Here is a 27,987-nt window from a genome sequence, read left to right on the forward strand (position 1 = left end):
AGGTTAAATCAGACAACAGCTCGTAATAGCTTACTTGTGCACGTAAACAACTAGTATAATCTTTTCCTAAGCCACATATATACCTACCACTTGCTTTTTCTTACTGAAATAGTGCGATCCTGCAAAACTGCTTTTATTTAAAAAAATCTTAAAAATCACTGCCGCTAGGAAATGCTTCCAAATGCAAACAGAACAAATGCGCCCCCATTTCCCACAGCAAAACATAATACATTTCCGGGAAGGGCACAAGACAGGAGCCCCGTGATGCTGCAGCTGTTCCTCTACAGGAAATGAAGGTTCAGAGACCGATCCAGCTTCCGAGTCTCTGCTTCCAGAACAGCAGCTCTGGGCTCCCTGACCACAGCTGCTAAGGAGTAAGACAGCTCTTGGTGAAGGTCTGACAGCTCCTGGCTGGTCTTGGCGCAGCACTCAATATAGTCCTGCTTGTATTTTCGCTCCTGTGCCAGCTGCGTCTGCAGAAGGGACACCTGAAAGAGGCAAAAGGCCGAGCTCAGGCAAGCCCACGCTGTTAGGACCATCTGCGGACGTCGGGGAAGACGCACCCGCTAACTCCAGCCCTGACAAACACTTTGTCGTTGTGGAATGGGAAGTAACAGGTTCCCAGAGTCACCCTGAACCAAACTCAGATTATCAACAGTTCCGAGTTTCTTTCTGGCATACCATTCACGTGTACAACACCGAGACATTACATGTATATTAAGGAGAGAGGTTCCTACAGGGTTTAGTAACCCAACTCTTTTTCTCAAAAGAGAGATTCGGGCTACCGACACCTTAGTTCCACGTGCTTTTTCCTCAGCAGGAGGGCTACTGGTTACACAAGGTACTGAAGAACTGTTCTGTTGCGATCCAGCTTAAAAACGTGACAGCTAGCACATGAAAAGGGAGCAAACTCTCATTTTTCCTAACTTCAGAGCATTTCACAGAGGAGCAGAGCATAACCTGATGAACAAAGCCCAGGGGGGAAATGAGCCTTACAGGACTGCTGAGGCCTTGAAACGCCTCAGATTCTATTCTTTCCTGACAACACGGAGCTCTGCCTGCTGGGCTTTTTGGTGGGAGAGACCCAGCTGCTCTCACCTCCTGTTAGGTTTGCAGTGCAGTGCAGCCACAGCAGCTCTGGCATGTTGCCCTCTGCCTGCTCTGGAGTGGAGGAGATGCACATGGAAAGTAAGACATCAAAGGGACTTCACAACAAACTCTGTGCATAGGCTGGGGACCACCACCACTGAAGAGAGGGACAGATCTGACCTTCTCTCTGAAATAATAAGGGCACCTTTGTGAAACTGGGCTTGCAAGCCTGAAAAACCCTCCCACGCTCTGGTAGGTAACCCAGAGGTATGAGTGGGAGAAGTGGCCAGCTGCTGCTACGAGCATCTCCCAGGAAGTGGGAGATCAAGTTCCAGTTCTGCTGTTTCCCAGGCCCAGAGGAGTGCCCTAACCAGCCAGGTGAGGACTATTCTTTGAGCAGAGCACCTCCGTTTTCCTGCTGAACTGCTGAAGTGGGTCCACGGTGCAGGCAGACGCAACAGTCAGTCACAAGGGGAAGGGGGTTCAGTTAGTTATCTGTAGCAACAGAACTTCGGACACTGAGGCTTCCTGGTGAAAACATCCTTAAGATATACCTTGATGGCTTCAGCAGTATTCTCAGCTCACTTGCCGGAGCTAAGCATCATGTAGTCTACCGATACAAATATTATATGCATTTCGCCCTGAGCGCCTGTGAAGATTCGCCTCCTCAGGGAGACCAGGGTGTACCAGACCCATAAAAGTACACGGAAGAGACGTCTGGCGACTGCTGCTACTGCCAAGACCACTGTCAAAGGATGCAATAGGCTTCAGTAGCTGGAATGTACGTTCTTGCACTGACAAAACCCATGTCCATACAGTGCTTAGGTCTCTGACTCGGTCCGATACTGGGATCACGATTAGCACAGCATAGCAGTATGACACTAACGATTGCCTGAAGGCTATAAGCTCTGGCACTGCCTCAGATCCCCGGAGCTCTGATATGATGCAAGCTCCACTGTTAACGGAGTCAAGGGAAAATGGAAACAGTCAACAAGATGAGTAAGCTCAAGGGGAACATCCTTAGAATAGTCTCTACTTTCAGGCGAGTGCCAGTTTTCTGAATTTCCTCCAATCCTTCTCCCACTTGCCCTTTAGGCAAGTCAGAGACTAGACCTAGGTGAATGATGTTGTTTGGCCGTGGCCAAGAGGTGTGTCTAACTGGTACTACCTGGTGTAGACACTGCCTGGTGTACTCACTTCCTGACAGCCAAACAAAACTTGGGCTGTGGCATCATGCAAAGTTGTGCCCATCAGTACAGCCACAGTGGCTTTTGATGAGAGCTTTCCTACTCCTCACCTGGTTCTGTAACTCAGCTAATCGACTGCAGCGAGCGTGAGACTCCTCCTGTGAAGAAAATGCAAGGATTTCTTTTTTTTGCCTCCAGTTTGGTCAGGGCCATGGTCTATATTTGACTTCTATTAGGTCTATACTGGGGGGCTGCTGCCACTGGGATTTGCCATCGTTGCTCCGTGTGGCCAGAGCCTCCTCCCACCAAGTAAGATTCTGTTCTCACCTGTCTAGAAGCAGGCATCTTGTGCTGGTCAGACTCAGAGAGAGAAAAGCCGCATGCATCTGGCAGTGACCGACCACCGTGATCTCTCTTCAGTCTCCTCCGTTCGCGTTCCACCTGCACGTTGGACAGGAGAAAGGGTCACAGAAACCTGCCACCAAACAAGGAGCAAAAGGACCTCTGGACGTCATGGCAAGGAGATGTCTGCTCAGAGACCGTTAATTGCACCAGAGAACGTTGGCGGCAAAAAGCACTCGATGTAGACTATGGAAGAGAAAGCGCAAGAGGAAACAGTTCCTGACACAAGAGAGTCAAATGGGTGTGTACGGGGACGCTGGGGCAAGAAGGGTGGTTCCGGAGTGAATGTGCCTTTGTGAAGGCAGCGGGGTGCCAGAAGAGAGAGAGAATACAAAAGTGTGTGTCCACAGGGGAAAGTGGGAGAGGGAAGGAGACAAACAGAGGACCCCAAAGGGCTGCCTGTGGAAACGTGTTGTGTTCCAGAGGACCGTGAGGCTTTGCAGAGGCAATGAGAGCCTGTTTTACCTGCTCAAGAGTCCTCCTGAGCTCAGCGTTGAGTTGCTTCAGCTCCGTCTTCTCATGTTCCAGCCTTGCAACTGCTCGCTGCAGACATTCCAGCCGCTGCGACAGGAGTCTCTTCTCCGAGAGCCACGATAGCTGCTCCCCTTCTGCGATAGCCTGCTGGGTGTTCAGAGAGGAGATTACGTGAGCTGGTGCCACATAAAGGTTAGGAGGGCCAGAACCAACACGTCGGGGAGAGTGACCGGACTCAGGAATGGACAGTGCCAAGTCCCTTCTTCTCCTCCCGAGAGAGACTGGAAACATTTGTTTCCTATTCAGCCACTTCATGCTTTCACAAAGGTCTGTAGTATTTCCAGCTCCCTCTCTCTCAGCCATTTCTTGTCCGTCATGAAGACTTCCACATCGACATGTTGCTCTTAGGGAAGCTATCTAACATCTTTGGTCATCCTCTTTGACCTTCACTGTATATCCTCCTATCTGTAGTTCTACGCTCTGTCCTCGGACAACCAAACAACATGTGGGTGAAGCATGCGTTTCTGCAGTGATAAAATGCCAAGGTTTTGTTCTCTATTCCCTTTACCTGTTACATCATCATTACAGAACTGCTCTTTGAAAAAATCCCATTATCAACCAAGCCCTGTGCACTGCTCTGAACCTAGTCAAGAGCCACCTCCCCCCTCGTGGGTTTCTTGATGAGTTCATCAAGTGCTCCTTGAAGCGCTCTCTGACAGCATCTATAAATGTAGTCTTGATATCAGCACTATACCGATCTATACGGATGCAAGCGCATTACCTGATCTAATGCTGTTGCATACCTGATCTATACGGATGCAACTGCAACCTCCCATTGTTTTCATGCTCCCTGCCCTTGTCTGCTTCCCATCAACAGATCACAATACCCGTCATCATCCTGATCAGGCTGGCAGTAATATTTCTCAAGTCATGTACAACTGTATAGTGCATAAATACAGTATTTTATTAGTAGCAGTTTCTACATGCCTGTGGACTAACGTAATGCTAAAAGTATTGGCAGAGTCCCAGGCAAGTTTGCAGCACAGGCTGTTGCAGCTGTTCCACTAGCAGTACCCGAGTCAGATCACCTTGGAGAAATCCACACAACTTTGCCTTCGTGCTTTTTGGACTGCGGCACAAGTACATCCTGCATGTGCAGTGAAGCCTTTAACCTCATCAGGCAACGGTACGAATTCCATTCTTTTCAATACACCGGAAAAGCTGTACCTCAGAAATCGACGTCTCTGAAAGCATCCTCTAAGCGCCATCAGTGCAGCTGCTGTTCAGCCATCGTTACAAAATTCTACTAAGTTTAGTGCATTAGTCTGGTCAACTGTGCCCTTTCCTTTCCATGCCAAATCCTAACCGCGAGACGTTGGCTAAGCTTGCCTAGATAGGAGAGAACCAATTACCCACCCCCAACCTTTGGACTTGCTTTAATTTTAACGGCAAGCTCTGTAGCTCTTCCAGTAGTTCTGGGCTTGACAGAAAACATTCTGGCAGGTGAATGGGCTCTGGACGGAGCTAGAAAGACAGGCAAGCCTGCTGGCCGCAATCGTGGTTTCTTTGGCCAAGCAGGTCATATATGTATGGGAATATATATTCCCATATCTTTATGGAAAACGTCTTTAGAATCCTTCACAGACATTTTAGTTGACTGATGATCAGCCACAGTGCCTACCTGAAGATGAAACCGGTCCTTGTCCCTCTCTGAAACCATACTCTGCACGATGGCTATTTCTTCCCTCGGAGTCCCATTGGCCATTTCACTCCTGGTAAGGGCAAGAGTCAGTGCTTGTGCCTTCTCTTTCCATTCGATTTCTCCGCTTTCATTCCGCTTCAAAATAGCCACCACACGCTCCAATTCTTCCCCCTTTGCTTTCCTCTCATCTTCCAGCTGCTGGGTTAGCTCCTCCTGCCTTTTCAAGAGACGGTCTCTCTCCTGGAGAACTTTCCTCTTCTCTGCTTCCTCTGCCTCCCAGTTCTGGAGTTTCTGGATTTGTTTCTTTAGGGTCTCGCCTTCATCTTCCCATCGCAAAGCTGATGTTAGTTGTTTCAGGAGTTCACTCTGCCTCCTAAGCTCCTGTTCTCTGCCTGTCAGAGTCTTCTCTAAATACCTGACTCTGCCTCTCTGGTACTTGATCTCTGCATCCTTCTTTGTCAGAGTCTGCCGAACGTGCTGGAGATCTTCCCGAAGACCTCTTATTTCCTCTTCTAACTCTTCTTGCCCACCTTGAGCCTTGGTCTCTCGTTCCCTCTCAGGCAAGGCTGCTTCCAGGAGCTTCTCTTGCTCTCTGTGGTGTCTAACCTCTTCATTCTTCTTGGTTAGCCTAAGCTGGAGATTCTGCAAGGTCTTCAGTTCTTCTTCTTGGCGCTGGAGTTTTTGCAGAAGAGTTTCATTGTCTTCATCTCTCTTCCTCACCGCTTCCTCAAGCAGATTCACTTGCTTCTGGCATGATGTTAGTGCTACTTTCATGCTTTCTTCACCAGGCTGGAACGTGTTCATTTGCTCTGTCTGCCTGAGGCACTCCAAGCGGTGGTTCTTCACTGCGTGGCTCATTTCGTCTAGATCCTGCTGTAGGCTCTTGGCCTGCTTGCCTTCTAACTCCTTCTGCTCTCGAAGGTCCTGGGCATGCTCTTGCAAAGACACCCTCTCTTGATCTCTAGCTTCTCGAGAAGGTTCAGCATATTCTAGTTTTTGCAGTATGGCTTTAGTCTGCATCGCTGCCTCCTCCTTTTGCTCTTGAAGCTTAGAGATAGCCTCCTCCAGAGCCTCTATCTTTTCTTCTCTTTCTTTCAGAGTCAGTTTTGTTGCTTGAAGATTTGTTTGCTCAGCTTCACGCTTCTCCTCCTTTTCCTTGCATGCCTCACATTGTTTTCTAAGGGATAAAATTTCTTGCTCTTGTTCCTTTAGTGCCACTTGAAGATGATGCAGAATTTCCTTCTGCTGTGCAGAGTCCTGTTCTTGGTTTTGGAAGGTCTCAATCACTTCCTTCTGAGATTCAATCATGAAATCCTTTTCTTTCAGTATTGCCTTAGCGTGTTCTAAGTCTCTCTGTAAGACATTCATCCGTTCTTCTGTTTTTTCCTCATAGTTCCGTGTTTGTTGCTTTTGGATGTCTATGAGCCTGTCCTTTTCTTTCAAGCTTTCTAAGGTCTGCTCCAGTTGGTCACGGACAGTTCTTAACTGCACTTCCATGACTTCTTCAGCTTCCTGGATTTGCTTTTGTTGTGACTCAAGCTCTTGATCTTTTTTAGATAAAGCAAGTGTCATCTTTTCTACTTTACCATGAAGCTCTTGCAGGTGCCCCTCTCGCTGATCCTTGTACTGCTGGAAGAGCCTGAACTGCTCCCTTTGAGAAGCACACTCACTCTCTCTGTCCTTAAGAACTGCCCTCAGGTGTTCAAGGCTTGCGTGCAGAGATTTCACCTGTTCTCTCTCCTTTTCCAGTTCTTGGATCTGCTGGGTCAGAGACATAAGCTCTATGTTTTTCTCCTTCAAGTTCCCTTTCATATGATCAAGATCCACGAGCAGATTTCTCACTTGTGAGGTACCGTGTTGTTCCAGAATCGTTATCTTCCCCTCCTGGAATTTGATCTCCTGGTCCCTCTCCTCCAGCGCCTTGTTCATCTTGCTGACAGCAGTCCTCTGCATTTCTCGCTGCTTCTCCAGCTCCCGTATCTGTTCTCGCTGGGATCTGATCTCCCGGTCTCTCTCTTCCAGGTCTTTGTTCATTTTGCTTACAGCAATCCTTTGTTTTTCTTGCTGCTTCTCCAGCTCCTGTATCTGTTCTTGCTGGGATCCTGTCTTCTGTTCTTTCTCTGTTATGTCCTTAATAACCTGATCGAGAGTAGTTTTATGCATTTCTTTCTGCTTTTCCAGCATTCTCATCTGTTCCTGGTATAACTTCATTTCTCCCTCCCTCTCTGACAGGATGGCAGTCATACGAGTGAGATTCTCCTGCAAAGCTTTTACCTCTGCTGCCTCTTTCTGTAGCGTCTGGATTTTCTCCCACTGCGTTTCCACTTCCTCATTTTTAATTTTTAAGATAGACAGTGTAGTTTGGAGTTCTTGTTCAAGGCAGTGATTCATATCTGTTGCTGTATTTGCTCGGGTCTCGGAGGCTGTGACTGATTCCTGAAGGAGTCTTCTCTCCCATACCAGTTTTTCTTTAAGTGCTTGCAGTCTGTCCCGGTCATGCTGCAGAACAGGGAGGAAGAGGTTCAATAATTCCATCTATATATGTTTGGTTGTCATACTAGATTGGAACTCCTGCTCCAGTGGCAGTCAAGGGCTGAAGTTGGAGCTTTTAGTAGAAAATTCGAGCTCTCCAGTTGGTTTCCCTGTTCGATGTAAATTTTCTACTGTCACTCAAAAAAGATTTGAGAACTGTACTGTATCTATCAAACTCTGTCCATAACTGATTTTTGGAGTCATTGTAAATGGAGGAGTGGGAAAATACCGACCATGTAGGAACAGCTGCACTGGCTCAACTGTCTAGGCTAGTCTCCCGTATGTAACGGTGCCTGTAAGTGCACACCCAGGGAAGAAAGCCTAAGAGTCGGGTGGACTTACATGATACCTCCCCTCCCCAACCCCAGCACTGTTCCAGCTTGTGAGAACTTTCTCAGTCTCCTCCTGACCCCATATAGACCTGCTGTATTTACAACACCCTTCGTCAAGGAGTTCAACAGGTCTGCTCTGCTGTAAATATACCACCTCCTGTCATTTGCTTGCAGCGTGGCTCTCACTACCTTCATCAGATGGCTCTCGTTCATCTCTTGGACAAGAGAGTGAACGACCGCTGCCCCCTCTCTCCCTGCCTCTCAGGATGTTGTAGACCTTTCCTGCGCCACTCTTTAGGCTGCGTCTTTCCCAGCTTACTCAGCCGGTCCCATCTTCCCTTTTGCCCTTCGCTGAACCTCTGCTGGCTCTAGGGTGTTCTTTTGGGGAGGAGCTGCCAGAACTGCAGCCAGGATTTCAAGTCCAGACTAAGCATGATTTAGGCAGTGGCACGATGATGTTCTCTCTATTAGGAAGGGAAGAGAGAACAACCCCAACATGTGATTTCCCTTTTTTTTCTTTGAGAACAACCCCAACGTTTCATTTACTTTCCCCCCCCCGCCCCCCCGGACCTCTACTGCGTAGAATTTTCGTGGTGCCATCCTCTAGAAGGCCACTGTCCCCCTCTCGAAGGAGTAATGGTCAGGTCACAGTCTGTCATTCCGTGTTTCAAATCAGGACTAGTTTTCCCCTTGCAGACATACATATTTAGCTGGATCAGCACTTTTGTTTCTCAAATGTCTCATTTTTCCCCCCGCTGTCTGCTCTCAGACGGGCAATGTTGAACAGCTTTCTATTATTAGCAAACTTTGTCTTCTCACCCCTTTTTCCAGATCCAGGTGTTTAGAAATTTTGGACACAAATAATTGCCCAAACCATGCAATGTAAATAGAGACAAGTTTGAAAATTACTTTGACTAAAGCTTCAAGGGCAGAAACCTTCAGAATTGAGGAAAATAAGCACCCTGATTCGTAACTGAGTCGTATATGACTACGGCATCTTTTCCTACTTATTCAGGAGAATGCAATTGGAAAAGTTAAAGCACAAAAAAAAGTTGCTCCTTAGAATGACTAACAGAAGGCCAAAAAATATGTAAGAAATGGCCCTTCACAGCATCTGCCAGCCTCACCAGGACATCCTTTCTTTGCTTCTCGGTGCTCTCGAGTTTCCTTTCCAAAGATGCCACCTCTTGATGTAGAGTCATAGCCTCCTCCTTTAGAGACCCTTCGGAGTCTGCTAGCTGAGACGTCAACTCTTCCACCTCAAGTAAAACATAACAAAGCAGTCAAAGACTACAGCTTGTCGCCGTCAGCCATATCATATACTGTGAGGAAAGGGAAAGGACAACTTTAAATTTCACCCTATCGTGAGAGTACCAGATTCACAATGGATACAGCCAGCTTGTTTAACAATCTAAGTGCGTCACCATGTTCATCTGAAAAACCACCTTAAAAAACAAGGCTAGCAGTAACAGGCCAGCAGAAATCCACTCTGATGATTGCTGGCAAACAGGCAAAAGGAGCAGCCCATCTGGCCAGGGCAGCAGCTGAGATTCAGCTGACCAGTAAGCCTCCTTCAGACCAGCTGAGCTGGAGACCACAGTATGATGGCAGTCAGAGGGACTACCCCATCAGCCTGCTCTGCAATGGAAAGGCAAGAAGGGGAGAGACCACCTGTTTGATGACCAGAGTATCTACTGCTGTCTCAGTCACCTGTTTTTGCAGAGCATCCCTCTGCTGAAGAAGAACATTCTTTTCCTCTTTGATGGTTTTGATTTCTTCCTTGTGCCTCTTCTCCACTGCCTTGATCTTACTCCGAGTTTGCTGCAGCTCTGCTTGCAGCTTTTCTGTGATGTTCTGTAAACACAAATGGAGAGCAAGTTACTGGGACCTGCCATCGGGTTCAGCTTTTTCCTCTTTCTGTCTCAAAATCACATTCATTCAGCCACTTCTTTCTGCTTTTCTACCCAGCTCTGGTTCCACTGTAACCCACCCTTCCTGTTGCTGATCTCTGGAGCTTACCAGGCTCTGTGCTTTCAGTGCCTGCAGTAGTCCTTGCCTCCTCAGTCCCAGGACTTATGTTTTATTTCCTTGTTACTGCCCTCACTCTGTTACCTGGCCCTCAGCCTCTCTCTCAGCTTACGTCCAATTGCCAACTGCCTGTTCTTTCAACCTACCCTACTAGTCAACGACTTACCTGCCCATTCTCTTGCTGCTTTTTCAGGTCCTGCCTGAGCTGCTCTAGCTGCTGGCAGGCTTCTGTTAGCTCTCCCTGCGTTTGGAGTAGCGTCTCTAATAAAGCATTCTTCTCACGCTCCTTTTCTAGCAGGACCTGCACAGAAACAAAGAGAAGACGGGTTTAAACTTCCCATACAAAATTTGTGTGGCAAGACTCAAAGACCCATGGGCTCACACGGTCTCAAAGCACTGTGCTGCTGGTCTCCTAGGTCATTATCTGCCCACTTGGAGACACAGCTTCCTAAGTGAGATTGGCAGTATAAACATGGTCCATCCACGGTCCATCTGCGACTGAATCTCCAACAAACTCTTAGTCATCTAACAGGAGAATGTGTGGCAGTTCTCAAGTGTCTCGCCTTGCTGGTGAGGGTATCCCTCGTCTTGCGCTGTGTCCTGTTTGTCTTTCAGTAGCGACTTCTGCACCTACTTAGCGGTAGAGAAAACACAAGGCTGCCAGAGGGCTGAAGCTAGCAGCTCTTTCAGAAAACTCATGTACTCTGAGTGAGGTTTGGTGAAAATTACTTTGGTTTTAAGGTATTCAGTAGACTTTACCAAAGAAGTACTGACAGTACAGGGACACACTGTCATCTCTGAGCGCCGCCCTGTCATTTCAATACCTGTAGACACAGCTGGGGGTACTGCTGTCCCTAGGCAGCCTCCATAAAGAGGACTTTGGGTAGGACACAAGGAGGACTCTCAGCGTATCGCAGGGTTGCTCTGGCACAGGAGACCTGGGCACAAAATAGCTTACCAGCAAGTGACTTAAAACACAGCCCGGAAGACACCTCTGTTTTACTGCCCAGAAATATTTCAGAGGAGTCTTTAAAAAGATTTTTCTTTTGTCAACAATCCTGCTGCGCCCCTCCCCGTCCTCCCCAAACAAAAAGCCCATCCTCATGGGGATTCAGTCCTACAAACTCAGTTTGGTCTTTAATGGAGTTAAGGCTATAAACACGTATCAGTAAACGTCAAAAGAAGACCGTTAAGAGAACAGTGAAGATACTCTGAGGTAACTCTTAGAAAAACCAGAATACAATAGCAGCACAAAAATCTAAAATGAAAGGTGACATTTCTGCCTGGCTTCCTATGAGAGGTCTCATTCCTAGTCCCAAAGGTAGCCCTGCACGCCTTTCACCTCACCAAATTCAACGTAGAAAACATGTAGGGCATGCTCCACACAGCCCGATATCCAGTCATCTCCCACAGCTCTAGCTTTGCAAAGAACCACACACATTCTCCTTTCACAGCCTTTACCTCTTGCTTGGCGTTTTCGACTCTGGTTCGTTCCTCTTCTTGTTGAGCGTGCACGGTAGCAACTTTCTGCTTCATATCAAACAGCTTCTTCTCGTGCTCCCTTCCTGTCTCTGCCTTCTCCTTTTCCCATTGCTCCAGCATCTCCTGCAGCTCTGAATGGTGCCCTTCCCGCTCGCTTGCCTGATGAGTGGAGGAAAAGACTTCAAGATGAAGTCCCAGCCAAGCTCCTCAAAAAAATGTGAAGCTTCATCCCTCCCCCACAACCCCCGACCTGAACAGTGCACAGTGGCGGCTTTGTGCCCTCCATATATCGTGTCCTGTCAAGGAACTTAAAAGGAGGGTCAGCAGGTGGAAGAGAAGGAGATGTTACCTTCCCCTCTCTGATGGCTGCCTGTTTCCTAGGGCCTCTCTCCTCAGGATTTCTATCTATTCTCAGAGTCTCTATTTTCAAAGCTCACCTCCCTTTTCATCAGTGAAAAGGTGCAGATGGACTGCAGGGTGAGGAAGAGACCAGTACCCTGATGCCCTAGTCACAAGACAGGCCACGAACTGAAGTACCAGGAACAAGGGGCCTGTTCCATAAGCTTCAAGCCCAAAGATAATACCTCTGTCAACCGTGAAAGGACAGAAAGAAAGGAACAAAGTTTCCGTGACTGCAGTTGGCAGCAATGTTAGGAGTCTACTTCATGGTAGACGGGAGTCTGGTAAGATCCTACCCCTTGGCTGCCACGCTTTGGGTGGGGACCGTCCAACCTTCTGTTGAACTCGTCTTAGGCCCACACTGCATCTGTGGCTGCATTTACTGTCCCAGCATAGTCCTGTGGGTCTTCACGTGCCTTCAAGTACGAGCCATTGGCTCTGCTGCCTGGCCTACCAACGTGTGGCCTATGACAGGGGATTGCTGCCATTTCACACGCTCGGGCTAGTCGTCTTCTAAAGTCAGCCCACAAAGCTTGCTTGAAGAATTCAGAAGCATATTGTTTCCTACCAGGTCTTGCAGGAGCTTGTTTATTTCCACTTCATGATCAGTTTCGCAAAGTTTGAGGGTACTGTTATACTGCTGTTCTGTCCGCAAGAGCTGTTGCGCCATGTTTTCCCGTTCCTGCTTCACGAGAGATCTCTCTGCTTCCAGCTCACATTGAAGGCACTTCACTTCCCCTGCAAACACGACAAATGGCAAGATTCAGAGTCTACACAAACAATGGTTCTGACTTTACTGACCTTAAGCCGTTTGAATTTCAGTGCAGGAGGGATCTGCCTCCATCTCCTTCACTCCTCAGAAGCACTGCGGACAGAGAGCTATTTTTTATACCACCTTCCCTAGGTAGGGGGATCACCAGAAACAAAGCGCAGGAGGCTCTCACCTTGTATCACCTCCTTGGCCTGCGTGACTGTGTGAAGTTGGATTTCAAGCTGACTCCTGGCGATCTCCAGCTGCGATAAGTGCTGCTGAGCCTCAAACAGGCTGGATTCCAGGGTCTCCTTCACTGACCTGCAAGTTGTGAATACGGAGGGAAATGAGTTTCTTGCTCCTGACGCCCACAGGGAGTTATTCCAGTAAGAAGTCGTTCAAGATCCCTACACCTGAGTACGGAAAATGGGTTGCACGGAAACTTGTATACAGAAAACATATTTCTACCGTTTAAAATAGCAATGCGGGCCCCTCCGAGGGAATGTCCAGGCTTTCTTCATGACCTAGCATAACACAGAAAGCCCAGCTGAATTTGATCTCAACAGCCAAATCTTAAATTGCTGTGACACGCAGGTAGCTGTGCCCACAAAGTCTGTGCCAGCAAGGAAAAGCCCAGCCTCTGCTCACAGCCCTTATCTCCTCAGCCCTTCCAAGTTGCTCTGCAGGGGGACAGAACAAGAGTATTTCCCCGGCTGACTCGTGACTTTTTAGTGCTGTTCATATTGTAGGTATAGGTAGGTAATTTTCCAGACTCCCTATATTTAAAAGGGACTCCAGAAATACATCAGATGAGAGGGTAAAGTCTCATGCTTGTAGCAGCATTTGGAAGAAATCAGAACGAGATTTTATCTGAACAGGAACTATATGAAGGGAGAGACAGGTATCCTTTAGTTTAAACTGCTGGAAGTTCAAGAGAAACACTTGCTCCCTTTGTTTAAGCGTTGCTAACTAAGTAAGCAGTAGCCCAAATGACTTGTCGCTCTTTAAAAGGGAAGTTGTAGTACTGCAGATGCAAATTGTTACATCCATAGACTTCAACCAACTGGTGCGTATGACACACAGGATTCTGGAACCAGGAGCTGCAGTTACCTCCCTGACCTAACACAGCGTCCTGTGTGCCACGTTCCTACAATACACAGCGCTGCCTCCCGAGTACAGGCATGCGACCAGGATAACATCCTTCAAGGTAAAGGGGCACCTGAGTGGTACAACAATAAAACCCACAACAGAAGGATTTCCCTGCTTTGATGGACAATGGAGGCTCTATCTGCAAGAAGGAGAACAAGCACTATTTCTGATTATGCCCATCTCTGGCAGTCCAAGGTAAATGTGCCCCGTTTTAAGGACAAATAGAAGTCAGTCTCTAAAACAGAACAGAAAAGGTAGAGTCCAAAACCGTGACAACAAAAGGCTCTTGAGAACAACATCTGGCAAGAATAGTTGCTGATTTTTTCGTTATCTATTGCCAAAGGTTCTTCATAACTAGTTTATCTCTTTCTAACAAAATAATTGATCCCTCTTTTTTCTAAAAAAAAAAGGAACTGAACATCTAATCACTTAATAACAGCCCAGTAATTGACCAAACATAATTCAGCTGGATCAAATAAGAGAAGCTGGAGCTCAGAAGAAGCAGCAGCTCTCAGGAAACACACTGAGTCAAAATGGTGTTTATCAGCCTCGCTAACAACATACTCTGGAGTGGTAAAGTGTAAAAGTCAAGAAGCATGCCAAACAATCTGTGAAACATCATTTGTACAGCTCTGCAAGTTCAGGAGTCTTCTAAAAAACACCTAAGAGGAGGACAAACGTCTCAATGCTTTTTTTCTTCTTTTTGGAAAAGCAGAACTTGTCACATTTGGTCTTAGAAACCTGATACAGCAGAAGCAGAGAATCTTGTTCCTTCCCTGTATAACTTCGCCATGGCATCTGTCTCTAAACGACACGTGGTGAGGAGTACAGGACCCAGACATCAGTGATGGGCAAGAATCCCCGAAGACTGTCGAGAATTCACAAGAGGTTTCCCTGCTGCTGGTGTAACCAACTCGAGGTCCTGCACCACACTTAACAAGAGTTAGCTTAGAAACAGAAGGCCCTCGAGATTTTCAGCGTGAGCCTCGAGCTTCACCCTAAATGGCAGTGTCCTCCTCACAACGTCCGTATGTAATAGCCTTGAATTCTGACGATCCCATGTCAAACTACTTGACAAGGAAAGATCTATGTTCAAATGCAGAACAAGAAACCAAAACCAGGGAGAAACTTCAGGTTTCAGGAAACATCTGCATGGTTTAACGATTACTCAATTCAGAGCCAAGTTGGCTGGCTTTGGACTTCACACAGGAATGTGCAACGGGGCATAAACATGAGCGCAAGGCTCAGGAGAGCTTTGCTAGCTTTACCTGTCAGAAAAATAACATTCAAATCAAGGTATACTTTTTTTTTTCCCCCTCGAGATTCTTCCATTTTCTGTCCATGGAAGGTGAAAACATCTGAAAAGCACACAGGATGCAATAAATCCTCATGCAACGATTACCACCTTTATAACTACAGACATTGAATAAGGTCCTGCCTAGGGTGTCCTCCCTGCCTTTACCTGGCCTCTGCCAGCTGCTCTGAAAGGCCTCGTCTGTCCTGCTCCATGGCTGCCAGTCGCACCTCTAGGGCAGCCTTCTCACGCACCAGCAATTCCTTCTCTTTGGACACCTTGGCCAGTGCATGCCCTTGGCGAGAGGACTCCTGGCGCAACTGCTCCAGACCACTGCTAGCCGACTCTTGCTGGCGGTAAACCTGAAAGCGGGACAAAATACAGTTAGAGGCCTTTCTCTGGAGTTCTCTGCAGAGCCAGCCAGTGCCACTTCTGAATCAGCTCGAGGAGAAAGAGCTCCTGTACTGTGGGCTGAAAGCTTAAGAGCACCTGCTGTATACCGCACTAATACCCTGGGCTGCCAAAAGGCACTGGCACTGTTAACTTGACAGTGATGAGTAAGGCCATACTGGGTTGCCTGGGACCAGACAGCTCCTTCACGACAAACGTACATACCCCGGACTACGTGTTTTCATGCAAAAATACTGCCTTTTCCAGAACTCCAGAACCTTGCAAACTAAAACTCTATTAGAATCTATTCCAGTGCTGGAAATTTTCAGGAAAGGCTGAGCAAAAGCAACTTTGCTCGCTGAAGAAAGTGAAAACACACATGGTTTCTCCTTCTAGAAAAAAAAAGATCAAAGTGTCACCTACTGCAGCGTGTAAAGCAGTTGGATGCAATGAGGTGACGCTTGGCAGGGAAACAGCCCTTGCGGTCAGCAGTGTCATTTAGTGATTTATGAAAGTCTGGCTGACGTGGCCAGAGAGATGGTAGACTCTGTTTGTACAGTAGTTCATGTCAACAATACTGTTTACTTGTCTTACACAAAGAAGGTGTCTAATATACCTTGCTGGTATTCAAGCTTGAAGATTAACCATGATTTTTTAGCTCCTTTCTTCAGTATAACACCTCTGCTGTGCATTTGCCAAACATACCACGTACTCCAAAACTAAGACTATCTAACAGAGAACAGTCCATCAGAAACAAACAATTCTCTCAAAGTTATCCCATAATACCCAAGATTGTACATTATGAAACTGACATTTAAATGATGACAAACTCCCTAGTCTCCTACAGTGACATGATCCTCCCTAGCTCTTTTGCCAGGGTACCGAAATCAGTTAGTCCAGCGTGAAGAGTCTTGCGCGATCACCTATTTCTCATCTTCTTCCTCAAAGCCTAAAGAGGCTCTAACAATTCACAGAATCATAGAATCGTCTAGGTTGGAAAAGACCTTTAAGATCATCGAGTCCAACCGTAAACCTAACACTGCCAAGTCCGCCACTAAACCATGTCCCTAAGCGCCACATCTACATGTCTTTTAAATACCTCCAGGGATGGGGACTCAACCACTTCCCTGGGCAGCCTGTTCCAACGCTTGATAAGCCTTTCGGTGAAGAAATATTTCCAAATATCCAGTCTAAACCTCCCCTGGCGCAACTTGAGGCCATTGCCTCTCGTCCTATCGCTTGTTACTTGGGAAAAGGGACCGACCCCCACCTCGCTACAACCTCCTTTCAGGTAGTTGTAGAGAGCGATAAGGTCTCCCCTGAGCCTCCTTTTCTCCAGGCTAAACAACCCCAGTGCCCTCAGCCGCTCCTCAGAAGACTTGTGCTCTAGACCCTTCACCAGCTTCGTTGCCCTTCTCTGGACACGCTCCAGACCTCAATGTCTTTCTTGCAGTGAGGGACCCAAAACTGAACACAGTATTCGAGGTGCGGCCTCACCAGCGCCCCGCGTACACGGGGACGATCACTTCCCTAGTCCTGCTGGCCACGCTATTTCTGATCCAAGCCAGGATGCCATTGGCCTTCTTGGCCACCTGGGCACACTACCGGCTCATAGTCAGCCGGCTGTTGACCAACACCCCCAGGTCTTTTCCCCCAGGCAGCTTTCCAGCCACAAAGTTGCATGTATGTCTTAAAATACAATTTCAACAATTTCAAGATGTCATTCCCATTCTTAGCAATACAAGACAGCAGACACTGACTTGCAGCTTTGTCCCGCTCTCTAGGCTCAAACAAATGGGAGTTTTGAAAGTTGCAGACTTCACAACAAAAAGCATAAATAGAAACATGCAGCCCTGTTCTTGCCTCAGAAAAAGGATTCAGAGCTACACAGTTTGTTTCTTTTGCCACATGTGAGAGCAGTAGCCCCGCTCAGATTCACGGGCAACACAATCATCTCTCTGCAGCTTATCAAAAGCCAAAAAAGAGACCAACACAGACAGGTGGATCAAAAGAATCTGTAGAAGCAGAGGACAGCTCGGAGAATTGCAGAACAGCTCTGAAGGCCATCAACACGTTTCCAAAAAGAAGCAAACAAAGCCTTCTGACCTCCAGCACTACCAAGCGTCTCCTTGACAAAAACACTGCAGAATCCAACAGATAACAGCTTCACTGAGCCAAGCAGCCAAATGCCCACCCAGAAGCACCACGGTTTTGGTCTCACCTGACTGAGTTTCTCTTGGGTTTCTTCCTTCTCCTCTGCCAGTACCGTCAGCTGTACCCGCAGCCCCTCCTGTTGCTCCTCTGCTTTCTTCAGCAGCTGCTCCAGGTGGGCTTTCTCGGCACAGAGCTCTTCATTTGTTCTTCTACACAAGTTCAGCTTCTCCTGGTCAGAGATCTTTGCTCTCTCCATCCCGTCCACTTTTCCTGACAGAACTTCATTCTCTTGCTCCAGCTACAATCACAGAGGCACAGAGGAAATAAAATACAGTAAGAGTTACTATGAAGAAGGTTTGGCTTGGACAGGAAAAAGACCAACATTTCCATACTCAGTCAGTCATACTGTCGGAAGGCAAGAAGCCTGAGCAGAAGCAGCAGCTGGAGACGAACACCTGGCAAGATCTTTGGCAACTCTGCTCACCTGCAGCACAAGTTCGTTCAGTTGCGCTTTATCCAGTGCAAGAGCTTCATTGATACCGCCCGTGTTCGCTGTTGCAACACGTAGTTCAGCTATTTCAGCACTCAGCTTATTCTGAGCCCCTGTCAACTCTGCTACCGACCGCTCTGCCTGGAGAGACAAAAGAACAGCATGACAACAAAGGCAGGAAAACCCCTGACTTCAAGCAGCAACTCCACATCCCCTGTGTGTCTCTGACATACTCCCAGTTCCGCGCTCCCAGTAAGCACGTGGGGACTAACTACCCCAAAGAGCCTGTGTGGTCTGATCACCATTTTCCAAGAAGGAGGACAACATTTTCCCTGTCTTCTACTGCCAGAAACAGCATCTGTGGTGGTCCTGCTATCACAACTCCCTCTCCCACAGGTGCTACCTAGGAATAAGGTGACCACACCTTCTCCAGTGCCATGGCAAGCTCATGTTTCTCTTGCTTCAGCAGATCCCTCTGAAGGTGCGATTCCTCCAGTGTCTCTCTCGCGGCTACCAACTCACTCTGTAATAGTGAATGTTTTCCTTCAAGTGCAGCCAAGTCCTTCAGTCTATGAGAAGGGGAAAGACAAACAAGCTTTTAATGTAAAAACATTCTCATTTCCAAAACCAAGAGCACATACTATGTCCCAGATATGACAGTTAGAATGATTTCCAACAGCTTTCTATTTACACCTAAAGAATGCTGCAATTTCCTGACTAGAGCTGCATCACTCTCTGTCATTGATGCAGGTGAAACATTCGTCATTGAGAAAGTGAAACAAGCTTCCAGAAATCACAGAACGTTTCCAAAAAGTTCAGGTACTCTCAACTGAACGGCTTCCTGCCTGATGGTTCTCTCTCTCCTTTTTGGTACATCGGATACAAGACTTTCCAAAGTTGTTCTTTGGGTAAGACAGACTTTTTAAGTCCAGATTAATATTCCCACAATTGCTCTTGCCTTCAGCAGCGAAACAATGACAGAGCCTGCAATCTACTGGGGGAGGAGATGTGCGTGAATTTCCAATGCAATAACCATAGGATCACAGGATGATTCAGGCTGGCAGGGACCCCAGGACGCCTCTAGCCCAGTCTTCAGCTCAAAGCAGCTGGGGTCGGCTGTGGGATCAGTCCAGGTTGCTCAAGGCTCTATCCAGTTGGGTCTTCCAAATTTCCAGGGATGGAATCTGCACAACCTCTCTGAGCAACCTGTTCTGCTGCATGATTGCCTTCATGGTTCAATTTTTTGTTCTCCTTAAATCCAGTCCAAACCTCTCTTGTTTCCGCTTATGCCTGTCATCAACTACTCCGGTCGGGTTTGGAATGCTTTTTTTAAAGGGTCATAAAGAAAGTACAAGGAGGCAGCTATGCTGTATGTCAGTAGGTAGCCAGACCTGCCCACGTGCTCCCTTCACCTTTCTATGCTACAAATGATGAGCATGCAGAATTCATTCTTTTACAGTGGGCCTCCTAAAGTCCAGCAACGCCCACCCCTGCCCAGAGAAAGCTTTAACGCTCACAGGAGCTCCTGGTCACGACGCGCTCTCTCCATCGTCCGTTGCTGCTCCACCTTCTCCCCCTGCGCCGAATCTTCCTTCAGCTGCAGTTCAGTGTTACTTTGACGCAGACGCGAGGCTTCTTGCTCCGTTACTTCAAGCTGGTGCTGTAGCTCTTCCCTGGTTTTCTCGAGGTTTGCACAGTCACTGCAGAGACAAGGCTCAGTTAGAAGAATGAAGAGGCCTGAAGAGTCACGGGCCCCATTTTCGTCATTCCAGGATGGAGTTGTGGGGAGCACGGTAAAGAAGAACTTGCTCTTCCCCTCACAAGGCAACTGAAGAGGGAAAGAGAAAGGAAAGCAGGCTTTTGCCTTCGTTCAGTGAGAAGCGGCGGCTAGGAAAGAACGGAATTCACAGATGCAGCATGTTGAGAGGGAGGCGTCCTGTATTCCAACACCGCTCTGTATCGCCAAGACAGCCTTAGGATTCACAACAGAGCATGAAAAGCAGCAACAGGAGGATGCTAAAGTGCCCAACAGAGGCATACACGTGGTAGGGCAGGCGAGTTCTTTGCCCATAACGCCGCTGAACTCCCAGAACTGGAAGCAGATTGCCTCTAGAACGCAGGAGAAGGAGGAAACACTCACCTTCTGAGTGCTTCTACCAGAGAGTGGAGGTGCTGCCGGTGGCTGCTGGACGTCTTGCATTCCTCCTCCAGTTGCTCAAGCCTTTGCTGCAGCTTCCTGCACTGCTCTTCCTGCTGCCTGTGCTGGTGCTGCAGGAAATTGATAGAGTCCTGCCTGGCCGAAAGCTCTTCTTTTAGGGCCTGCAAGGAATGGGCAGGGAAAGAGCACAAACAAGCAATAAGAAGCAGGGAAGATGGCTCCAGGTAGCTGGGAGAAGAAGCAAGCAGAGAGACAGCTCACCTGAAGGCAAAAGCTGTGATGAGGGGGTGGGGATCAAGGAGAGAAAAGCACTAGGACACAGAGCTGGTGAGACTGGCAAGGCAATACGGTACCAAGAGTGAGAAGGCTAGAAAGAAACTGGCTAAGGAAACGGAAAGGTTTCAAGCTAAGTGAGGCATTAGCAGCTGAGCCTGTGGCCAGTGGTGAAGACAAGCAGAAATTCTCACCTGCCTTGCTCCTCGCCTCCTTGCCAGTGCTTCCTGAACCAATACAAAGGCATGCTCTGCATCAACGGAGCTCAGACAAGGGAGGACGTTGCTGGACTCTGCATGCTGGGAACTGTCAGTGCAGATAATGCTGACCGTGCTGTCACTGTCATCTAACACCACCTGAAAGCCCACATCAAGCTGTTACTCTTGGTTTTCTTTATCTATTTCTCCTTTTCCCCCCACTTCACCCTGGAGTCGTTAAAAACTCAATTCTCTCATTTCTTCAGTCAACAAAGAAGTTTTGTCCCCGTGGCCACAAGTACTCCAGGGGTTGGGTTTCTGAATACAGCTACTATAAACACGAAGAAACAAGTGTGAAGTGGCTGGAGGCTGCCTGAACGCTCAGTTTCTTGAAGCTCTCAGGAATGATTTTGGTCTCCGTCAGCTTCTTAGAGCCACATACACAAGCACCAGATCAACACGGGAAACAGCAATGAAAGGAAACAGTAACGCTGCCCAGGGAAGAAGGAAGCTGATGACTACTGGAAAACAGCAGTGAAAAAGCTAATGTTTATAATTACTCTGAGCAGTAGCACAAGAGGATAAAAATGACTAACTAAGGGGAAAGAACTGACTTTGTGAGAGGCTGCGTAAAAGATCTGACGACTAAGCCCCCCTCCACAGAGCGAAGTTTAGGACTAAGTTAAAGCTACCTCTAAACACTTAGACCAGTTGCGATTCTGGGGTCAGTGAATGTAGAGTGAAGGAGCAGAGCTGGCAAGTGCATCGATTGAGTCAGTGACCTTTTATAAAAATCTGAAGAACAACAGCGTCATTGCTCAAGGAGGGTGCGGGAAGCCTCCAAGCAACACTGGAATACAAATGTCACGTAGCCAACTCAGAAAGCACAGTCCAAGAGAGACCTTAGCGGGACGCCGAAGGCAAAGGCACTGAAAGTTCTAGCGACTCAGCTGAAGTGTCACAGGACAGCCAACTCGGAAGTTATAACAGGTTTTATGTCAGAAAAGTGGTATAAAAATTAGACAGCCAGTAGCAGTTAACATAGACAGTAATCAACATCTCTATCTGTTCCCTGGGTTAGTCTGTTGCCTTCCTCAAGTACTTTTAAGTCAAATTTACAGGGATGTGGTCCCAACTCTGTACTCACCTCAGTTATGTCTTTTATCAGCTTCTGGAGGGAAAGATTCTCTTCTTTGGCTCTCGTAGTCAATGCAGCTTCATATTCTTTCTCTAACCAACTTGCTTCCTGAGAACAGAATAAGGAAAGGGTGGGCAGGGAAGAGCTGCTCCCCTCTGTAGCATTCCCATCCTCAGTAGCATTGTCACGCCGATAAGCCTCAGCCCTGGTGATTCCAGTGTATTCCTTCCCATATCTATTCAATTTCTTCTTTGCTAAAACTAAGAAGAGAAAGACCAACAGCTAGTTTTTATAGGCTGCTATGAAGCCGTCCATTCCAAGGAACCTTGATCCCGAGAGACTTAAAGTCACAGGCAGAATTGGTTGCATTGGTGCAACCCCCCTGAGGAAGACACCTGAATTGTCTGCAGCTCCCCTGCCACTGCCTGCACCTGGACTGACTCCACGTGTGCCAAACACACAGGGAATATTTTGGCAGTGCGCCCGATGTTCCCATACAGCTAGCATCTTTACCGCTCCTTCTCTTGAGCAAGCCACACCTCTTTGTGCTAAGGCTGGAGAGCAAACACTGGGCTATCTCCCAGGTAAAGGTAAAACATACTAGAATCTCGACAGTGTCGTTAAGCGTTTTCACGGTCTTCTCCTTCTCCTCGTTCTGCTTCTGAGACTGTACAAGCAAGGCCGAGAGCTCCATCACCCTGAGAAGAGAAGGTCCACGTGCCATTCCAAAAGCATTGCACACCATCACCTGTTAAAGAGCTACGCAGCTCCCAGAAGCATAGCAGAGAAAGTTCAACCCAGAAAATACAGCAAAGGCAGCGTTCATCTCTACAGGTTAAAAAGCCTGATGCTGCAAAATGGCACTTCTTGCCCCAAAGGCCTTCCGCACTCAGTCTTGCAAGGAGGACTTGTCAGTACAGAGGTGCTACATTGCTTATGATGGCCCTGGGCAAATTCCTCCCAACTCCCTTATGCACAGTTCTGGATAGCAAAAGGGCTGTACAAGAGACAGAGCTCCCTTTATACTGGTCTTAATTTCTCACCGAGAACCAGTTAACAGCAAAAACATTGTAATATGCAATCTCTTTTCCAGTCTTGTCTTACTCAGTCAGTCAGACGGTTTTTTCTACCCTTTCTGTTGAAGGCAGTGGTTTGACTGGGGACAGAAACAGGGCTGTGCAGAATGGGTGTGCTTTAAATGTGAACACAGCCCATCTAAGAATCCAGGAAGCAGCCACAAAAGACGTTGTTGGTAACAGCAAAGTTTAAAACACCTTTACCTGTCCTGAAGCTCCTTCTTCTCCAGGTCCCCCCTGACTTGTAAGCACATCACTTCCTGAGTCTTCTGGCTTATTTCCTGTTCCGCTTGCTGCTGTGCCTGATCCTTCAGGACAGGTCTGCCCAGAGCGATGGACTCCCAGAGGTGTATGCCAGAGTTTAGACGGGAGCAGTTTACAAGTATAGCTCCAGAAAGCCTCATTTGCTCTGCCTTCAGCTCTGACAAATCTCTGAAGAAGAATAAAGAGAGAGCTAATCTTCACACCACCATCTTTATCAGCTGACTCACTTCTGAAGCACGTAATTGCGCAACAGTAAAAGCTGGCAGGAAAGATGACATCTTTGTCATTCATCTGACACTTTGGGATCAGGACTCATCTTGACAGTTGAGCAATGAGTCTACTGGGTAGCTGAGGAATGAGCCTGTTTTCTCCTCAGAGATAAGAAGACATGTATGGCACAGCCAGAAGGCTTCAAGGTCCTCTAATTACTCTTACTAATTGTTGCTCCTGCTCTCTCTTATCAACATACTCTAATTATCATTAACAGATGTAAGGAATTTTACCAAGGTCCCCGGCTTTTACACCTAAGGGATCAGCCCTAAGCGACCCATTATTATCAGCACTTGCACTGCTAAGAGGCTCGTGACAATAGCTACATAATAAACGTTTCAGGAAGGTGGTGTAAGAATAAGCCTAGAATGTTGTAACAAAACCCACAAACAATACAAGAATTAAATAGTAGGTCAGGCACACTCTCACATTAAGGAAAGCTTATAATCAAATAAGGTAAACGGCTGACAGTAACCCAGAGTTTGAAATTGCAAGCTGACACCAGAAGAAGGTACTATTAAGGCTACACTATTTTTGCTTGTGTAGAAGGCAACTGTGAGAAAGGAACCTCAGAGAGCCCAAGAACAAGAAAACAATCACAAAAAGAGGTATCAAACGAAGCAAAATAAATTGGATAAACGCAGTAACAGGGTGGAGGAGCTATTCTTTCTCTCAACGATGCTGGTACAGGAATAAGCGGATACAAACTGACCAGAATAAATGTAAGCTGGAAATGAGAAGAAAAATAATAGATATATTCAGGAGTGATCTTCCCATCAGGAGCAGTGGGAAAAGAAACTCCATGAGACTTAAGGCAGATTTCAGTCATTCTTTTAAATGGACTGCTCTACACGCTGCACGCATAGCTTTGGTGAGTCGCTTCCAATGTCTCCATATATGCCCGTGTCTGTGTCAATACGCCGAAACATCACCATAGTCAAGTTCATCTGTTTAGGGCCCCTGCATTGATTATAGCCCAAGCCCCACAGTTTTATCTGAAAACCAGCATCAAACAAAATGATTCTGAAAATAGCCTAAAGCATGCTTAACGGCATTGCTTCAGACTGTCAAAGGAGAAATCATACCGTTAGCCGCAACTAACGTAACATCGAGGCTCAAAAAGCGGGTGTGAAGGGAAGCTACACTTTTTTCTGCAAGACATCTAGCCTTAACTTCTACTCACCGGTCAGTGGCAGTCTTCATTCCCAGGAAATGATGGCGGAAGGTTACCACCTGACGCCACAGGCTGAGTAGACGGTTATGTTCACCCCTCAAGCAGTTGTCATAAAGCTAAACATGCAAAGACAGAAAGAAATGCCAACTGAGCCTTCACTGTCACTGTACAAGTCTTTCAGATAGGAGAGAGTACAACCACCGTCACCAGGTCTCCTTTAATAACTATTGCAACAGGGGCATCAAGGGCTGAAGAGGCACCACAGAAGCATCCTCAGTAGACCTGCCACCTGACTTCGAAGAAGGGAACATCCACGCTTCTCCTGCAGGAGTGGATATCAGCAGAGCAAACTGATCATGATTCATCCCCTCGCCTTGCAGAGGTGTCTAACAGTCTTGGTGGAGGAAGACAAAAACAAGCCCCTCCAAGACCAGTGTCAGATTTGCTTACAGCAGGCCGCTGGTAAGGGAGGCCTGTCTTGTTCTTCGGTTGGCTACTCTGAATCCGAAAACACACAGACCTCTCCGGTCTCCACTGCTCTAGACGGAGATTTAAGAACTATTAAAAAGATGAGCGGTCCTGTGTGACTGCCCTGCAGTGCCCAGCAACAGCAAGCGTTTGCCTTTAAGACCGAGCAGTATGGTCACAGCAGGTGGGCATCTTCCATCACCACAATTTGCTGACACTCCTCCATCTCACACCTCTGCCTTCTGCCCGTCAACACCAATACATCCTCAACAGAGCCACAACTTCACACAGCAAGTTCTCTGTGCCAGAAATAAAATGCATTCTCACTCCACCCTGGCAGCACATCTGACGTTCCTGTAGCCTATCCCTACCTCACGTTCGTTGCGCCATTCACTCTCCTTCAATTCCAGCTCCTGACGGGCCCTCATCCAGTCCGCCGTCAGCTTTCCAACATCTTCTTTAAGAGCTGAATTAACCTCATTCGCTCTATCGAGGTGCTCCCGCAGGAGAGCGTTCACTTCTGCCAGATTCTCACACCTTGGAAAGGGAGAAACAGCAATCAGGTCACTGAACAACTGCTATCCACAAGCAGCATCCCCGTGATTTTCCAGCTCCCTCAACACTGACTTTGTTGTCAAACTGAGAGGCAGTAGAAGTGCTTTCTAGGATTAACTAAGATCTCTCTGTCATGGCAAACTCATTTGCTTCTCTTTGCTTTAAGCCTTCAACTTCCATCTACAATTTTGGTTTCCCCTTCCTCGTCAACGCTGATGATGCCCACAGTGAACGTCTTGCGTCCCCTTCCTGCTGCTGATCTCCGGATGCGTCACCTTTCTCTAGCATTGTCCTGAGTCGCTCACCTACTGAGCCACGGAATAATTTAGGCTGGAAGGGGACCGTTGGAGGTCACCCGGAATAACCCCCCGCTCAAAACAGAGCCATTCAGCACACAACACTATTACTGCACCACAGAAAACAGATTGTGGACCTCTCTCCTTTCAAAGCAGCTTGGCCAGCCGCTTCCCTCGGGGAGGCTAGGTAGCACTGACAGGTTCTCCCTCACTTCCATGAGCATCCAGGATACCAAGTACGAGGGAACGCTTCTTCCGGGTACCTTTGCTGCTCCTCTTCCACCTGAAGCAGTGCTTTCTCCAGGCTGTGGTCTTCTGTGGCTTCCCACCTGCCTGGAAGGGATCCCTTAAGAAGAAAGGAAATGTTTAGTCAAATTCTTGTGTTCCCTTCACTACTGTTAGCATCCATCGCTTTCCCCTCCATTTGTTGGGTATCTCAGGAGCTCGTGGCTTCTTCCAGGCACAACAGTGTCGTGACTAGGGAGAGGAAGGGAGGGGAAGGGTGTTACTCAATGTGAGCAGCTCTCCTCAGTCTCCCACTGTTGCACTCTCACACCTAGGTATCCTAGGCTCATGACCGCAAGCGCTCACTTCGACTTGGAGCCTGGGAATGCTCTCCTGCCCTTCGTTTCCTAGGTCTACTTTAGCCGCGAAGCAGAAAGAAAAGCACAGAGCCAGCTCTGTATGTTGAACGCCAGCATTCTTGCCTTCCAAAATGCTACGTTTCAACCGATTCTTTTTCGGAGACAGCCATATAATGTAACAGGCAGTACAGCCCTCTCCTGAGACCTAGGACAAAATGTTACTCCAGCAATAAAGCACTCTTTCACAAAACTGAAATCCTTCTTGATAGCGTTGTCTGGACTGGCATTTCTGGGACTCCTGGCTGCTCTAAGAATGGCAACCGGACAAAACACGGACGGGCAAACTTACAGCGCTTCTTTAAAGGTGGTATGTAGGACTGAGTATAGGACTGTGAGCTGAAAGGTTGTTGGTTATTGTATTTGCTTTGTGATTATATATATGTGTCCTTGCAGTGGTGTCTTTGCAGTGTCGTACCACCTTTCCCATAAAGATATATGCTACCCTCAGGTAGCAAAATCTTGTCTTCCTCTGTCATTGCTTTGGGGAGCTTTTCTTTGTCTGCGTTAACGAATGCTACATACACTGTCTTTAGGTAGCAACCCGCACACACTCACCCCTCCTGCTTCCACTTGCTGCTCCAACTCTCGACACCAAGTCCGGTACTGCAGCACCTAGATGGACAGACAGAATGAAGAGGAGCCAATGCAGCTTGTAAGAGGCTCGGCTCCTCCTGCATTAGCTTTTCTCTAAGTCTTTACAGCCCAAGCACAGTACATTTCACAGTGCTGCTGATACAGTCCACAAGAAGTCCTTACGGTATAGGGAAGCTTCACTTTCCCTAGTATTAAAGAAAGTGAGACAGGGTTTCTTTCACACATAGTACTATCTGCTCATCCTAAGACAGCGATGGCAAGCAGAATGATGAGACAGACTTAGCCAGCCATGCCCGGCCTATGGCCACCACGTACCCCAAATGAGTATTTCCAACGGGCTAAAAGCCCAGTGGGTCCCTGCAGCTAGAGAAATGACTTTTCAAAATCGCTTTTCAATATTGAGCAGGTGAAGTTAGTTCTGACCACAGTCCTGCTCAGCCACTGCTCAGAGCTGCCTGCCTCTGCCCGGGGCCGCCCAAAACCACCCCCGCCGGCTCGAGCCCTACCTCTGGGACAGCCCCCTGCTAACGGGGCCAAACAAAGGCGTTTGCAAGCCAGGCATCTTTACCCAAGTGCGAAAAAGACCCAACGAGAGGCTCGGGGGGGTGACAGCGGCAGGGCGAGGCGCCCAGCACGCCGGGCCGGGCCGGGCCGGGCCGGGCGGAGCCGGGCGGCCCCCGGCGCCTCCCCCGAGCTCCGGGCTCGGCGCCGTCCCGCCCGCAGCAGCTCCGGGGAGGGCCCCGTTGGGGCCGCGCGTTCGCCCCCCGAGATCTCCGCCGCCGAGTCCCCTCTCCGCGCGGCGCGGGCGGCCCGGCCCCGCCACCGCGGCCCGGCCCTGGGCAGCTCCCCCCGGGCAGGCGCCCCCGCTCCTCACCTTCGCCTGCAGCTTCCGCACCAGCACCGCTTGGCGGTGCTGCGCCTCCTGCGAGCTCTGCAGCCGGCGCCGCAGGGAGGCCTGGCTCCGCGCCGCCATGCCCCCGCTCTCCAGCCGGGCCCGCCGCCCGCGGGGCTCCGCCGCCTGACGG

At 48.2% G+C, this 27,987-nt stretch overlaps 1 protein-coding gene across 4 annotated transcripts; it reads right to left on the reverse strand.

Moving 5' to 3' along the window:
* Positions 1-109: 109 nt before the first annotated feature.
* LOC143167043 (uncharacterized) lies at positions 110-27,968 on the reverse strand. 4 transcript variants are annotated; one of them, XM_076352049.1, is made up of 26 exons: positions 27,837-27,968; positions 26,924-26,980; positions 25,988-26,070; positions 25,245-25,410; positions 24,415-24,521; positions 22,902-23,129; positions 22,223-22,319; positions 21,631-21,729; positions 20,481-20,642; positions 19,996-20,174; positions 19,373-19,555; positions 18,280-18,424; positions 17,850-17,996; positions 17,433-17,663; positions 14,990-15,183; positions 12,572-12,699; positions 12,196-12,365; positions 11,208-11,387; positions 9,913-10,047; positions 9,429-9,572; positions 8,846-8,977; positions 4,834-7,353; positions 3,144-3,296; positions 2,604-2,717; positions 2,387-2,434; positions 110-488 (listed from the first exon to the last, which is right to left on the reverse strand). In XM_076352049.1, the coding sequence occupies exons 1-26, from the start codon at positions 27,933-27,935 to the stop codon at positions 282-284; spliced, it is 6,108 nt and encodes a 2,035-aa protein (XP_076208164.1). In that variant the 5' UTR covers positions 27,936-27,968; the 3' UTR covers positions 110-281. The 4 variants fall into 4 exon arrangements, with proteins under 4 accessions (XP_076208164.1, XP_076208163.1, XP_076208166.1 ...); XM_076352048.1 differs by having other exon boundaries at positions 3,144-3,299; XM_076352051.1 differs by lacking the exon at positions 19,373-19,555 and having other exon boundaries at positions 3,144-3,299.
* Between the last annotated feature and the right edge of the window lie 19 nt (positions 27,969-27,987).

Source organism: Aptenodytes patagonicus, chromosome 14 (genome assembly GCF_965638725.1).
Source record: "Aptenodytes patagonicus chromosome 14, bAptPat1.pri.cur, whole genome shotgun sequence".
Taxonomy (NCBI): Eukaryota; Metazoa; Chordata; class Aves; order Sphenisciformes; family Spheniscidae; genus Aptenodytes; species Aptenodytes patagonicus.